A 16,383-nucleotide genomic window follows, 5' to 3' on the forward strand; every position below is an offset into this window, starting at 1 on the left:
GGGGAATACTTATTTTTATATATGTTAAGGAGATACCCCTAGATGATAGTTGGCCTGAAGACAAAGCCGAGGCTTGAGGAAAAAATATATGTATATATATTATTCCCCTTCCTATCCCAGTCTTCCTTGAAAATCCTGAAAGGCAGAGGCTGGTACTAATTTAAAGTTTCTGCAAGATAAAGTTTCTGCTTGTGAACCTGCCTTCTTGCTGGACATATGACTAGTTAAAATAGAAGTTATGTACTTACCATAACTTGGTATCTGTGTTGTCCAATTTCATTATGCATCACAAATGGGTCTGGGATCCAAGCTAGCCATTTCTCAGATATATGATCCGAGCCTCAAACTCCTCCCTTTCCCATAATGCCACACTCTCTAACAAACCCTCAGATCGAGTTTGCTGCCCTAATCATAAGGGGATATTCTCAAGATAAGACAGAAACAAAAACAAAAGTCCTATTGGTTCCTTAATCCTCTAGGTTACTCTCAGCTGCACAAGAAAGGGAGAAGGAGGGTGGGAAGTGATGCATGATGAAAGCGGACAACACAGATACCAAGTTATGGTAACTACATAACTTCTAATCTGATGTTGTCCATTTTATTTTGCATCACGAATGGGTCAAATTCCTCAGCTACACAAACCCTGGGAGGACCTCTAAGAAGGATATGCCTGTGCACTGCAGAACCAAAGGATGTCCTGTTCCTTGAAATAATGTCTAACTTGTAATGAGATATAAAAGTGTGAGCTGTGGACCAAGTAGCTGCAGCACAGATCTCATCGATTGGAGTTCTAGCAGAGAAAGTTGAAGAGGTTGACATAGATCTAATTGAGTGCACTCGAACCTGATGGGTAAGTTGTTTGCCTTGTTGGGAGTAAACCATATAGATACATTCCATAATCCACCTTGCCAAGGTAACCTTAGAGAATGCTTGCCCTGATCTGTTAGATGAAAAGGCAATGAACAGTTGATCTGATTTTCTATGAAGCCTAGTCCTATGTAGGTAGAAACATAACTATCTGTGTTAGATAGTTATCTGTTAGAATAATTAGGGAAGAACACAGGTAAATACAAGGTCTGATTCATGTTAACCTCCAAATCAACTTTAGGAATGAAGGAAGGATTTGTTCTGAGAGAAACTCTATCCTTAAAGAAGGTTATGTACGGATGTTTTGAAGACAATGCCTTCAATTCCGAAACCCTTTGTTGATGTGATAGCCACAAGGAAAGCTATCTTCCAAGACAAGTACTTCAGCTCACAAGAACTAGCAGATTTGAAGGGTTTTTGGATGAGACCCTGTAAAACTAAAGTAAGATCAAAAGGTCAAGAAGGATCCTTGATTGGAGGTCTCAGATGAAAAACTCCTGTTAAGAAAGCCCGACAAAGTTTTGAAGAAGAAAGAGTAGAGGATGAGCCAATTCCCTTCCTGATATGAAAGTAGGTGATGGCCGCAAGTTGAAACTTAATTGTGGAGAAACTCTCTCCCTCATGAAAAAGAGAACTCAAAAACATGACAATATCTGAGACAGAAAAGTGATTTATATTCCTCTGTGATGCCCAGATGTAAAACTTTTTCCACTTGCTACAATATACTTTCTTGGTGGATGGCTTTTGAGAAGCAAGAATAATGTCATGGACAGGAGAGGGGAGCCTGGACTTTACCAAAATTACTGGAAGTGGAGAAACCAAGCAGTTAGCTTTAGAGAACGGAGGTTGGGAATTTGATGTGCCATCGGGTGTGAAATGAGATCCTGTTTGGGATCCAATATCCATGGAAGATATTTGCTGTGAGACCACAGAAAGAGGAACCATAACTGACAAGGCCAATGGGGGTCAATGAGGATAAGACTAGTCTTCAACCTGTTGGCTTTCTGCAGGACTTTTGGTATCAGAGGGATCGGAGGAAAAGCATACAGGATACCCGGGGGTCAATTGTGGACCAGAGCGTCCATGGGTAGCTCCCCCTTCAGGGGGATCAGAGCAAAGTACCTGCAGCATTTGTTGTTTAGGGGAGAGGCAAAAGGATTGCAGCAAGATTGGCTCCAGCGGTTGAAAATCTCATTCGCTACTGACGGGTTCAGGGACCACCCATGAGGACTCAAGATGGACCTGCTCAATTTGGCCGCCAGGACGCTGGACTCCCCCGGGATGTGCATTGCAATAAGAAAGCAGTTGGAAGCAATTGTCCATTCCCAAACTCTCATAGTCTCTCGGCAGAGAGGGTAAGATTGGTTCCCCTCTGTTTGTTGATGTACCATACCACTGACATATTGTCCATCAAGACTGCAATCGTCCCCAAAGGAGGTAGTCCTGAAAGGCTTGCAACATGAGGAGGACTGCTCTCATCTTCAGAACGTTTATGTGCAATTTGGTCTCTATAGGGGACCACTTGCCTTGGACCATCCTTCCCTGAAAATGCCCCCCCCACCCCAATAGGTAGACATCTGTGGTCACTGTGGCTGAAGGGGGGGACAAAGGGCCTGCCTAAAAGAAGGTCATCATATGAGCATCCACCATAGCAGGTGACATCTACAAATTGGTGTGATTTTGATTGGGGTTGACAATGGGTGACCATTAACAGCTAGGGTCCACTGAAGACCTCTCATGAAGAACATGGCTAGAGGCACCAGTAAGATGGCAGCCAACATGGAGCCCAACGCTATGAGAACTGAGCAAGCTGAAGGAGTTGGAGTGTCCAGAAGGCATTGCACTTGTTGTCTGATAGACAATATCCGCTGTAAGAAAAGACCTGCAATTTGCGTTATCCTGTTCAACAGTGTCCCGATGATTTCTATTTCCTGAACTGGGGCTAACTTGTATTTGGCCATCTGACAATGATTCTCAGATGAAGAAACAGGTGCAACATCACCTGAATCACCCGGAACAGTTGATGCCTTGTAGGTGCCATCAGGAGCCAATCGTCTAGGTAGGGAAACACCTGGAAACCTTGCAGACGGAGGTGCGCTGCAACTACAGCCATGCATTTGGTGAACACCTGGGGGGCTGTGGTGAGACCAAAGGGCAGTGGTAATGATTGCCCCCCCCCAGCCAGAAGTAATAAATCTTCTGGAGCGCCTGTCTATTTTGATATGATAGTATGCACCCTGTAGAGCCACTGAGCACATCCAGTCGGCCTTGCACATTAGTGGCAGAATGGACTGCACCATAACCATGCAGAACTTTGTCTTCTTGACAACTAAATTTAAACTACAGAGATCCAGTATGGGCCTAAGGTCCCTGGTCTATCTTTGGCATCAAAAAGAAGCTTGAGTAAGTTATGCATCCTTTTTGCTGGGTTGGGACCCACTGTATGACTCTTTTTTTCTAGAAGTTTTTGCACTTCTACAAGTGAATTCTCCCTCTGACTGGGTGGCATGTCAGGGAGATGTTCTCCTGTGGGGGGAGGAAGAGAAAAGGGAATACAGTAGCCTTTGGAAATGATGTTTAACACCCAAGCGTCATTTGTTATGTCTGCCCAGGCTGCTGGGTATTAAGAGAGTCTGCCCCCAACTGCCTCCAGAGTAGAACAGTCGGGCAGCGCTTCAGGAGCACTGAAACAGCTTGTCAGAGAAGGGTTCCCTGAAACCCTGGTTGGACCCACTCTGCCCCTGGGGTAATGTCTACCATTAAATCCTCTTCCTCTGCCCCTGGAAGAGGAGTTTTCCTGCAAATCAGGGAAGGCCCCTTGGGATTTGCAGAACAATGTCTTCTTCCCTCTCAGTTGGTTCCTGGAAAAGGTCCGTTGGGGGAAAGAAACTTTAATTCCCATGGCAGATAGAATCTTGTCCTCCTGTTTGCTGTAGGTCAGAGTCTCCTTAACCAATGGTCTAAACAAGGAGGGACCATTAAAGGGGGCATTAATGAATGACGCTTTGAAAGGGTCCACAAACCTGGATAATCTCATACTGGCATGTCATCAAAGGGCTATACCTGAACCAGCCACTAGAGAGGCTCCTTCTGCCATGTGGGAGATTAGCCTCATTGAAAAGGTAGCAATAGAAGCCATGGTATTTAGCTGTGGGGAAACCTTTTTAAAAGCTTCCTCTGACAGCGACTGTCCCAGAGATGTGGAAAGTTCCTTTACCAAGTCTCTCTGGAGATGAGTGAAATGTGCCAGATAATTTAATGCCCTCAGCGAAAAGGTGGCTGAGGCATACACTCACTTCCCATGTCTGTCCAGGGCCTAAGATTCTTTCTTGGGGGGGGTGAACAGTAGAGCTCTGTTCTGTGAGCTCTTTCTTAGTGGCTGCCCACTCCACAATGGCATCAACCGGGATACCTTTGCTCCAGAAGGGACGATCCTTGGGGGACTAAGGTACTTATCTGCCTGCTTTGAGATTGGGTCTATGGTGTCAGGCCCTTCCAAGCCTGGCAGGTGATGAGGTCAATAAGTTCGTCCATCAGTGGGGTCACCCAGGATGTAGATGGTCTTATCTTGAATGCCTCCAGGAACACTGACTCCTCCAAGGAAGCGGGTTGGGAAGACCATCCATTTTTTTTATTTCAGGATTTCTAAGATATCTCCAAAAGAGATATAGTCAGGTGGAGAGCGGGGGGGGGGTGCCCTTTCCCTTCATCAAAGTTGGTGTCCTCTGTTAAAGACTCCAAAGTGTAGTCAATATGCTACCTCTTGCAACGGCACTTCAGAGGAACTTGCGAGGTACTTGGGGGGAGGAATCGGAAGACAGGGAAACCACTTGCTGAGAGGTTGGCTAGAGGCTGTCCGAGTGTGGCTGACCATGGATCATACAGAAAGGAGCAAAGCCTTGATCCATGGAGGATTGGGAGGGGACCTGTTGGAGGAGGGACCATCTCTTGAGGAGTTGCGAAAGGCCTCTTTGCCATCTGGAATGCCAAGGATGCTGCAGGAGCCTATCCCCCTGCCCCGGAGACCAAAGTCCCCAAGGGAGAAAGAGACAAGGCCACTCCAGATATGACATCGCCAGAAGGCACTGGCCCCAAGTTATCAAGGGCCGAGGCCTCAAAGGGAAGGGATGGCTCCAAGAAAGAAAGGTTGGAGCCGACACCAACTTCGAGGACTTGGCATCAATTCCTAGGATCCGGGACTCACTCTGCTGTGACAAAACTAGAGTCAAGCTGCTCTGGGACTTTGTCAGAGTCAGGGAAGGAACATCCTATGATCTGATGCTGATCCACTTAAAGTCACCAGGCTCTGCAACTCCAAAAACAAAGGGATCAGAGGAGGAGGTTGAGGTATTGGGGTTGGAGCTCACAGATCCAGCGTGGGTCAGAGAAGGCAAAATCCCCAGCTGAATATGGGCTTTGAGGAAGCTCCTCATCATCCAATCCATCTCAAAATGCCAGAATCGAGAGGACCTAGAGGACAAAGAGGAACGTATAGACTGCACTGGTGAAGCACTTAGCAGGGCAGTAAGGGCTGGTGAAGGTGACTTGCTTCGATGCGGAGCAAGACTCCAAGACTTATGTTCCGAATGGGAGTGCTTTGGAGTCCGCTCTGAGGAAGATGAACTATGGATCCTAATGACCTCTGATGGCTCCGAAAGGCTGCTTGGACCTGAAGTCATTGGATCCAGCAGGGTAGGGAGGATATGTTGGCATTGACTCCCTCAGATCTGAAAGGCCTGTCAGATCCAGGGAGAAGCATGGAGCTGAAGGATCCAAATTAGTCGGATCCAAAAGTTTTCTCTTCTTTTCAGAGGTGGAAGCTGACATCCTCGTGGAAGCAGAATGTGGTCACGTCTTCTGAACGGGTGTCTGGACTCCAGAGGAGGGAAAAAGCCCTCTCAAGGTGAGCTTGTTTCTCCTATTTGCCAGGGCCTGGGGATTGAAAGCAGAGCAAATATTGCAAGGCATATCCAAGTGCCCTGGGCCCAAGCAGTCAACGCACTTCTTGTGGTCATCAGATTGGGGAATCTTATGCTCACAAGAGGCACACCTCTTAAACCCAGCAGGTTTCTCAGGATTGTGTGAAGTAATTGCCAGGCACTCAAAGAATACACATTCGTATATATACACACACACACACACACACACACACACACACACACACACACACACACAGCTAACCAGTCACATGCTACCACTAATCACTACAGTAAAACTAAAGGATAGCAGGAAAGATTTTTTTTTTAAGTTTTAGAAGAACGAAAGGGAGGAAAAGAAGGATAGGGAAAGTTTGTTTGTGTCTTTCGGCTTTTCCCGGTTAGGGGTCGCCACAGCAGAACTCCGTTCCGCTAATGATTGGCAGTAGATTTTTACACACTGGCTTGCCGGGCCTAATGCACAACCTTCAATGAAGGAACGCCCATTCACGCATGTCGCTACACAGAAGACGCTCTAACTGAGAATCGAATGGGCAATGTCTAACTGTGAGGTGACAACGCTACCGCAGCACCACCACCGCAGTCCCAAAAGAAGGATAGGGAAAGTGAAACTGCAAAAAAGGGCGGGAAAGACCTAACGCCAGAAACCACTGGGATAACAAAGTGGGAGGGAAGGTATAGAAGAAAGGAAGGCTAGCTTACTACATTATCAAGATAAAGTTAGAAAAATTTAGAAAATAAGGAAGATATTACCCACAACATTGAAGAGGCTCGCATTTATGTCTGGACCAAACTGTGGCAAATGAGATCTGAAGGTTTGTTAGGGAGTGAGGCATTATGGGAGAGGGAGGAGTTTGAGGTTTGGATCATATGTCTGAGAAATGGCTGGCCTGGATCCGAGGATGGATCTGAAGACCCATTCGTGATGCATAATGAAATGGACAACATCAGATCCTCAGATAATCTGTCAATGTGGTAGGACAATGGCTTTAGCTAACGAGCATCTACATGACCTGACAAAAGATGTTTTGATGATAACTTTGTTGATACTATCAACTACTTAAACATTAGTAATGCTTGTAGTGAAGTCAGCACCAATAAAAGGGTTCACTGCTTTTGTCAAGCAAGTGAAGAGATAACTCATTGGCCTTGACAATTCCCCACTAGATGGAAAATTGCAGCAAATGAGGTAGACCTTCTCTCCCTTGATGTGAAAAGCCAGTGGACACAGCAAAGGAAGCAGTACCGATGCTGCAGGATAAGATATCAATTGCTATGCAGACAAAATAATCGATCCTGTATGCCTATGAAGAGCCTTGCCACTGATCTTCAAAACATCCCTTGTGGACAATTGGCGCTGCTTGTAGTTCTTACCAAATAAATAACCTTCTTGGCCTTCTTTTGCCTCCTAATACTAAGCAATACATGAAGTGCTTATTGCCAGTGGATAAAGCTGTCTCATTAAATCCCTGGCATGAGACATGGAAACAAAGCATTTGTTCTTGGCTTACTTGGAAATGATATGCTTCCTACATGGCTATCTGCTAAACACAAGGATCTAAAAAAAAAGCGAGTCATCAAATTTGGTACACTGCTGAAGGAATGGAGGTGAATATAGCTTCCAGTGAAATACTGTGTTGGAAACTAAGAAAATGAGCAAAGCTAGTTTTAGTTCAAGTTACTGTTAGGATCAGTGGGAAAATCTGAGGAGTGTTGTGCTGGTCTCCAAGACAATGTTTCCCGCAGCGGTGGTACTGAAGTGGCTTGAAGAAGGTCAGCCTTATGAGTAATTACTGAAGATTCTTTGCACAAATGGCTCACCTGCTAGTGGGAAGGATCTTAAATTTTCTAGGGTATATAAGAGCTTGTTGGCTGAGGCTGTCTCACAGAAGATGTGTAGGTGGTTAAGGAGGATGGCATGGAAGGACTGGAGGCTTTAACAATAAAGAAGAGCACCAATCCAGAAGCTAGACATTAAGAACATGCAATGCAATATATGCTCGTGATTTGTCTGCATTTTTAAAACAATGTAGCAACACTGGACATTGACAAATGAAATTTCATATTAATAGAAAAAACAAACTTTCAATGCTATGATTCTTTTGAGATCTATATTTACCACAGTGTTGTCTCATCTCATCCCTGACATAGGACCGGATCACATCTTCCTGCAGAAAGAGAGGCATTGATTTAATAGTTGTCTGTTATTTTTCACTAGGATATCACTAAAACACATGCAGATATTGGGTAGGAATATTGTCAGCCTTGTTGAAATAGTACAGAAACAGCCAGTATTATGCCACATATGCATGAATCAGTATGGAGATGGAACCCCTTTTACACATTTAGCAGCTGCGGAAATATGATTGTTGAAAAGTACATAACATCTTCAGACAATTCAGAATTAATGAACATTTTATGGCAGCATAGGGAGGGTTTTTTTTTTTATTTACAGTTTACAAGTATACTTTTATAGAAGTAGACTTGGTATAATAAGTCAACATGTTATAATGAGGTATGCAAATCAGTCATAATTCAATCAGCATTTATTTATGTGTTTAACATTTAGTAGCACTGTTGAAATAAAAACAGAGTAAAGAGACAAATGTATATTCAGAGACTCAAACCCTGCACCTTGTGTTTGTAAGGCAAACACCTTAACCATTAGGCCACCCTCCCATATTAAAACAATATGGCATGAAATTCATAAACATAACCTGGGTAGGGCTTAAAAAGTCATCATTATAACCCAGGTAAATCTTATTAAATAAGTGTCTCCAGGAACTTCTTAAAGGAACCCGCCATGGTATCTTGAAGATGCCAAGACACTGACTTTGACAGGAGCATGGAATGATATGGAAAAAAGGTTGAAGGTCAGGTGTCTTAGTCTGCATTCTGTAAATCACTAGCAGTCTCCTGGCAGCTGAAGGAAGGAAGCAAGATGGCTGGTAAAAGGTCATCAGTTCCTTCAGATAAAAGAGACCCATGCCATGTAGGGCTAGGTATGTTATCCCCAAGACCCTGTGCATAACTCATCATGAAACTGGTAGCTAAGCCAGACTCTGCAGTGCAAATGTAATATGGTCAGAATTGTATGAAATCAACAATTTATCTATGGTGGTCAGCACCACATAAAGGCATTCAATATCTATACTCAGCATAATCATGTAGCGGGAACTGCAGTAATTTAGATGGAAAGAAACCAGTGCATGGATCACTTTATCAAATCCACACCCTTTCCATCCTGCTCCAGGACAAGATGCAGCTGCCATCCTTATCAACTGGTCTCTGACACACCTACAACATTATTAATTCTAAGGTGTCCAAGGAAGTGTGAATTTTGTCTGTTAACAGGGAACCTACTGGAGACATGACACCAGCATTGCCAGGTGCTCATGGGCAGACTCACTGTGTCACTGGGACCATATGTGAAGCACTCTTGTAAGGTTTGGTGTAACACCAGTATGGAAGCCAACTGAAGGCAAGAAAGCAATGGTCAAGCTCCATGCAGAACCATGTAGGACAGAATATTTTACATCTGTCAAGGGTCTGAGAGCCGCTGCACTCACTTATGCCATTTAGTATGTTTGGCAGCATTACCTTGTGGCCAGAAGCACTGTACATCTACAGACACATACAACTGTGCACTAATTATGCCCCTACATCACACCCCTTTTTGTCTCCACTAAATAAGATTTTACTTACTCACTCACTCATGTTCCAACCCCCCCTCCCTTATGCCACACATTACAGGAGGCATATCCACTATACCATGCTCCCTAGGACTTCACTGAATAAAATTTTAGTTTACAGCGGTGTAACTCTGAAAAATGCTTGACATTCTTACTGCATGTATGCTGGACAAATGTGTGCTGGACACTACACTCTGTTAAATAGCCATACATGACAACCACAATCTGCCAGAATAGAATTTGCCATTCAGTGGTGTGTCCTGTTTTCTACTTGTAGCCATGGGATTGCTTATGTTTGACCTATGTGTCTTGTTCCTATGGTTTCATAACACTTCCAAGTCCCAGTTTTCCCTAACAGCTGACTGATTGTCCATTGACCTCACATTCAATACCAGATTATTCAATAAGCAAAATAAGCACCTGTTAGGGGACCAAGGAAAGGGGGTACCACCGATTTTTCTCCCCAGATCTCATACAGGCTTTAAGTCTTTCAGTACAACAGTGCCACAAACTGCTTTAGATTATTTGTAATTGTCCTTACCTGCATTATTCAATTTTGCAATGCATTGTTAAAAAAGAAGTCTATCTGACTTCAAGAGAGCTCTGCCAAGTGTAAACAGAGCTGTCTGGGTGCAGCTAGCATTTAACTCATACTCTGATTTGTGACACAGACCATTAAGCTCTTTACTTAATTATTTTTAACTCATTTTACACATAAACAAGGTAAGTTTTATAAGATGTAAAAGCATGTGTTTGAAGTAAGAAGTTACTGATTTTCATACAATTACTGTAAAGACAAGTATAAATTGTAAATACAACTTCAGATAAAAAGGATCCTATGCTATTTGTCCTTGAAGGGGAAATATTTTTTTATCTATCATTCCATTTGTTAAGGCTATTCATAAGAAATTATAGACAGTAGAAGTGTTACAATACCTTTACTGCTTTATTCATTCACATCAACAGAAAAATAAGAGCATAACATGGTAATTTTAGAGAAGACATGGTCACATCACAGAAACAGGGCAATACAGTGATAAGCATCATATTCAGATGAGATGCTGACACTTACTGGAAGGGCACCCCCAACTGATTCTATAAAAAAAGAATACTTTAAGAACTAGTATTGTTTATTTAAATCAGAAAATTGTTCTAACAAAGTAATAATCACTTACTGTCAAACCTGGTTCTCCTTTGTCTCCTTTCTGCCCATATGGTCCAGGATCTCCCTAAAAATGAAAAAAAAAGTAAACACAGTTGATGTGAAATGCCACCACTTTCTGTGTCTTTCTCTTTTTTATTTAATTTGTTTTGTGTGTGTATTTTTATATGTAAATGTTTATGCATTCCCAGGTAAAGCTTAAACCATTTTGCAGTGATAATGTAAAACAATATAAATGCATGCATAGATTTAATGTGATTCAACATACTTTATTGAATTTTTGATAGTAACGCAGAAAGGCCATAAATAACTCCATGTTACAATAACTAGTAAATGACATTATTTTCATTACAGCTAAGCCCACCTCGGATATCTGACACATCTGTTGGGAGTACATAATAGCACAATGAAAGCTAAAATTAGCTAATTAGAATAAATGCATTCCTGGATAATACTAAGGGAAATCAGACAAGTATTACAAACATGATTGATTCTTGAATGAATAGTGATATTACACAAAAGAAAGTAAGACAAATGAGCCCAGGAAACCTGCCTGCAGTTTACCACAGCTTTTCATGAAGAGATTTTTTGGAAATAAGATAATAGGTACTTACTAGGTTAATGATCTGTGACAATTTTTACAAGCCTACCCATAAATTCCCATGACATTTTTAGCACTTATATTTAAGCACAAATCACCTAAAGATGCACAGAACACTTATATATTGCCCCTCTCCATGATGGACAAGGGTGTAAACCAGGGATCAATTTGATGTTACCTATCCATTTGCCCACATTACATCTGAACAGAGTAAGCAAAGTATTTTGCTTTATGTTGAGAGAAAGACTATTCCAAACAAGTGGCATTCTCTGTGATACAGATCTATCCACCCAAACTGCACTAATTATGTTGAAAAAGAGGTTGCGATCTCATGAGCAGCTGTTTATGTCACCATTAGACTTATGAATGTGTAGTAGGGCTGACAGGATAGGGTATGTTAGGCTCTGTATGCATGGCAGAGATTTCCCCTCAGTAACCTGTATGATACCGAGAAGAGGCTTTGAAATGGCCCACATAGTTTTCATGATTCATGCCCTTGATTTTCTTAGCGAGAAAGCTTTGTGGTTGTCCTCTGCCTGGGTGGGCTATTTTTACCTCATTTATAACTCTCAGCAAGTGTAATCATTAATTATAAATACTGTACCTTTGTACTGGAGCTTTTCTACCTGACCCTGTGCTGAAAAATGGTATTTTAGGCCCAGGCAAACTAACCAAGTAAAAAATGACAATAAATAAACAAACAAACAACCAAATAAATAAAGATCTGTCTTGGGTTGATTTGATCAAGGACTGGAAATCTCTGTTAAGTTTATCAAAAGTTTTTTTTTTTATCTTGAGAATTACATTTATTTTTACATGCAATGAGTTTTTTGTTCTTTTATCAAGGAGCCTTTCTATATTTGGGTTACACCATAGGGGATTATTTTTTAATTTGGCATTATATTTACTTTAGAGGTGGAGAGATGCATTGATGCAGCTTTTCACATGAGCATGGGATTTGGCAGTAAAGGATTCAATGTTAAGAGGTGGGGGTCATCAAGTTGGGAAGTTTAATTTAGCCAGAGTATCGGTCAGTTGATCAGCTTAGCACAATCTCTTAATACCAAAGTATTGGATGATGCTCCCAGCTTCAGACTTTTAGTGAATATAACTGATTTTGGGTTACAAAGAGTAAGGAAATGTAAATGTTGGACTGTGCAATGGAAAAGTTTGGGTGATAAGAAGGATAAGAAGCCATCACCTCAGTATTCAGGATTAACTCATGATTCATGGAAAGCCATCTAGTTGTCAATCTCTAGGAGAACATCACAGAAGCTAGCAGTCACTTAAAAGCACAAGCATTATGCAATAGTTTTGTAAAGCTAAGGAAAATATTACAGAACAAATTATTTGAAATCTGTCCTTCAAGAAATTGGAAAACTAATTTAGGAATATTTGTGCAAACCACTTAAATCTGCAAACAGACAATTAAAAGAAAATTATATTTTAGTAGGAAAATACATTAGCAGGTTATATGCTGTTGCTATGCAGATATCCGTGGGATGCCTCCTCCTGAGTACTGGATTGCACACAATAAAATAACGAGGTCAAAGGAATGATAATGCTGATTTTTATTTTTTCTGGACAACATGCTGTCTGGAAAAGGTAGTCTCCATTTTCTGGACAGTGTTCCTTAATTTTGGACAGTCCGGATTCTGGACTGTTGGCATCCCTAGGTAAGACTTGGACTTGATCTTCATCCCCCTGATTAATGACAACCCACATTCCCTAAAAGATTACCCATGCTTTCTCTTGAAATAGAACTAAGAGTGCTTATTTTTTTTAGCCAAATGAAAGGATGACACTTGTATATTCCATGCTTTTCCTTGGAATTCGTGCAGGTACAAAAAGTCATTAATTACTGTTGGATCTGTATGAGCTTGGACTGCAAGAAGATTTTGTATCTCATGGCCTGGAATATGGCAGATAATATAAAGGTTGTGCTGATGCAGTTCTCTAACCCTGTTTAACACAATTAGGAAAATAGCGATTCTGATATTCAAACTACACAACTTTCACTGTCCAAGCAAATTGCTGAAGACACTGTCTAAAGATATTCAAGGAATTACCAAACAAAACAGTAAAGTATTTAACCCAAGAGCAGGGTGAAATGGATGGAAACAAATATGAATGCCACTGTTGCAAAATTCAGTTTAACAGTCTGAAATGTTCTCTTATCATGAGTAATTAACTCTGGTGCCAGCAAAAGTTATTTCTGGGCGTGCACTGCTGCTGCCAACAGATAAATAGAGAGGTGCAAATATGCAGAAGCTAAGGCCAAATATGGTAGGCTAGTTTGTTTTACTTAGCAGACTAAATGGTATCAGTATTTTTCATTAAAAGATGTTTTTTTCTGCTGTGTGACCTACATATGTTATTAACAAGGTGCAGACAGACTACTTTAGTAGTGGCTTCCAGTATTCCTGCAGCTTAAAGGAAATGCCTCATTTTCCATTCTAGCTGCTGATGTGCTTTAAGACATGTAGGTTGTCATATTTGGTTGCATGGTATGACTATTATTATTCTAACATATTAATGCCAGCGTAGGTTATTTATCATATTAGGTGCTTTCTAAAACAGGTAGGTTATGAAGATATTTGTTAGTTTTATTATAGGTAGTATTCAAAGTTGATTCTTACTGTGTATCAGGTAGTTATACAGCTATTAAGTAGTCATTTAGTTGTGCCACAATTCTGACTGGTTTGTAAAAAGGAAAGGTGAATAGTCACTACAAGGGAATTATAATTTCCTTCAAGTTGCAATAGTGGCGCAGTGGTTAGTGTTGTCGCCTTACAGCAAGAGATTCTCCCGTTAGATTCTCGGCTGGAGCGCCTTCTGTGTGGAGTCTGCATGTCCTCCCCATGGTTGAGTGACGCCAAAGACATGCAGGTAGGTGAGTGCATGAATGAGTGTGTCTTCCTTGAAGGTTGGGCATCAGGCTGGCAACTTGGCACCGTAAAAATCCACTGCCAGTTATGAGTGGACCGGTGTTCCGCTGTGGCGACCCCTAACCGGGAAAAGCTGAAAGACACTACTTTTTTAAGTTGCAATAACCCCAGAGTTAGTTATAATTAAGGCCAGAGGTACGGGTGTCACAGCCTCTGCATAGGAGTGAGGGGTTGCAAATCTGCGCAAAAAAAAAAAATAAAGAAAATTTTGTTGAATATGGCTTTTACGGGTCTATAGCAGAAGAGCGAACACTTAAAATAGCAAACGCTCTTCTGTTGAACTTAAAAACACAAAAGCTAACAATGTCGAATGCACAGATCAGTGAATTTTTTACCAGGGGAAAAAATTAGCTGATCCAAAAAAAAGATGTACAAACAAAATAAAGTGTGGGGGGGCTTCACCCCCTGTGCCTCCCCCAACTTAAATATACCAACTCTGAGATCACACCACAGTGCAGAAAACAGCAAAGTCCTGAGAACAGCCCAGCAATTTTTTTCCCTGGGAAAAAAATCGTTGTTCTGTGCCTTCGACATTGTCAGCTTTCGTGGTTTTCAGTTTGACAGAAGAGCGTTCACTATTTTAAGCATTTGTTCTTCTGATAGGAACCCGCTTTTACTGCTCTTTAAATGAAAGCTCATTTTGAAACAGAGGCTGTCTAACAGAAGGGCAACATCTATGCATTTCAACATAGCTGAATGGTCACATTGGGTGTTAAAGTGTTTTACCTTAATAGTTTGTCAGGTTGGATAACAATATGTCTTAACATGGTTGATATGTCCTTTTAGATGCAACTGCATTTTCACATAAATGGCTTGCCAGCTTAAGTGTTACTCTGCTTTAACATGAAACTGTCACAATACCTTCTTACCTATATTTTATGCTATTTCATTTACAACTACCTCCATTTACTACTGTGCTCCAAGGTAATTATTTTCAAGGATATAGTGGTCTCCAGAAAACGTTATCTTACCTTGTCTCCTTGCTCTCCTGGAACACCTGCAGTTCCCTTGGGTCCAATAACATGTGGTCCTGAGGGGCCTCTTTCACCCTGTAATAAAACAACAAGAAGAAATCAGCCCACAAATAAAACAATCAATCAGGTCTAACTACATGTAAATTTTATGTTATTCTTTAGACAGTCTTTCTACTTCAGACCCAGTTCTTTTTTCTGGGCTTACTACTCTTATATCTTTATGCCAGACATCATATTACTCCACAGTCCTATCCCTTCTGCTTCTGAAGCTGGGCAGTGACCTAACTTTTATATTTGGCTCTGTAAGCCATTCCAAGGTCTAATCCACTTCCATAAAAAAAGATGGAGCAGTGAGTTAATGCTTACTTTTAAATAATTCTACCAGTATCATAACACATCTACTGATTTTGTTTTTATTGTTAATGTTTATATTTTTGCTCCTAGCATGCACTCCAACAACATTATACTGCTCCGATTGTTCTCTTTTTCTGGATTGCAGAGGGTACATATTTAGATTCATATACTTTTCTCACATATCCTTCACGGCTGTTCCAGTGACACTATTTCTGATGTACAGGTGTTACTGAACTTATTAAATTTGACATCAAATGTTTAACTGCATAAATATGATCAAAACCACATTTCATGAGCCATTTAAAATAGGAAATATTATTTTTAAATGAGCTGCACCCTTCCTGCATCCTCCTTACTGTTATAATCAACTTTAGTAATAGTGCAACACAGTAAGAAAGGAGATATCTCCTCCTTTCCTCGTAAACTAAAACTAAAGTTTGAGAGAAAATGTCACTCGTTTGCTCAAATTCAGGTTGAATGAAAATCAGCTCACCTATAGCATTCCTCTAACAGCATTAGCCAAAGTAGCTCCAACTGCAGAAAAGATCAAAGAGAACAGATTATGGTAGTTCGGGCACATGTGTAGAAAAGCAGAAGACAATCTGGTGAAGAAGATTTAGGACAGACAGGAAGAATGTAAGAGGAAATGAGGGTGTCTAGCAAAGGGTTCGATGGATTGTGTGAGAGATCTGCGACAATCAGGCATGAGCGTTGAAGGCTGGAGTATAGCATTGAACTGAGAAAAATTATGACAGCTAACACAACACCCCGACCCCATTTAGAAAATGGGAAAGGGGGGGGGTGATGATGATGATGATGGTACTATACCATTCCTTTACTTTCAATCT

General features: G+C 41.4%; 1 protein-coding gene across 3 annotated transcripts in view; it reads right to left on the reverse strand.

The window, feature by feature from the left end:
• LOC122807296 (collagen alpha-1(VII) chain-like) overlaps nt 1-16,383 on the reverse strand; it is a gene marked incomplete at its 5' end in the record, with an annotated part of 1,562,855 nt that overhangs the window by 193,267 nt on the left and 1,353,205 nt on the right. For all 3 annotated transcript variants that reach the window (XM_044078425.1, XM_044078422.1, XM_044078423.1), the window contains 3 exon segments: nt 7,924-7,972; nt 10,672-10,725; nt 15,179-15,256. In XM_044078425.1, coding sequence (XP_043934360.1) covers nt 7,924-7,972; nt 10,672-10,725; nt 15,179-15,256 — 181 coding nt within the window.

The sequence above is a fragment of the Protopterus annectens genome, chromosome 7.part0 (assembly GCF_019279795.1).
Source record: "Protopterus annectens isolate FY-2018-M chromosome 7.part0, PAN1.0, whole genome shotgun sequence".
Taxonomy (NCBI): Eukaryota; Metazoa; Chordata; order Ceratodontiformes; family Protopteridae; genus Protopterus; species Protopterus annectens.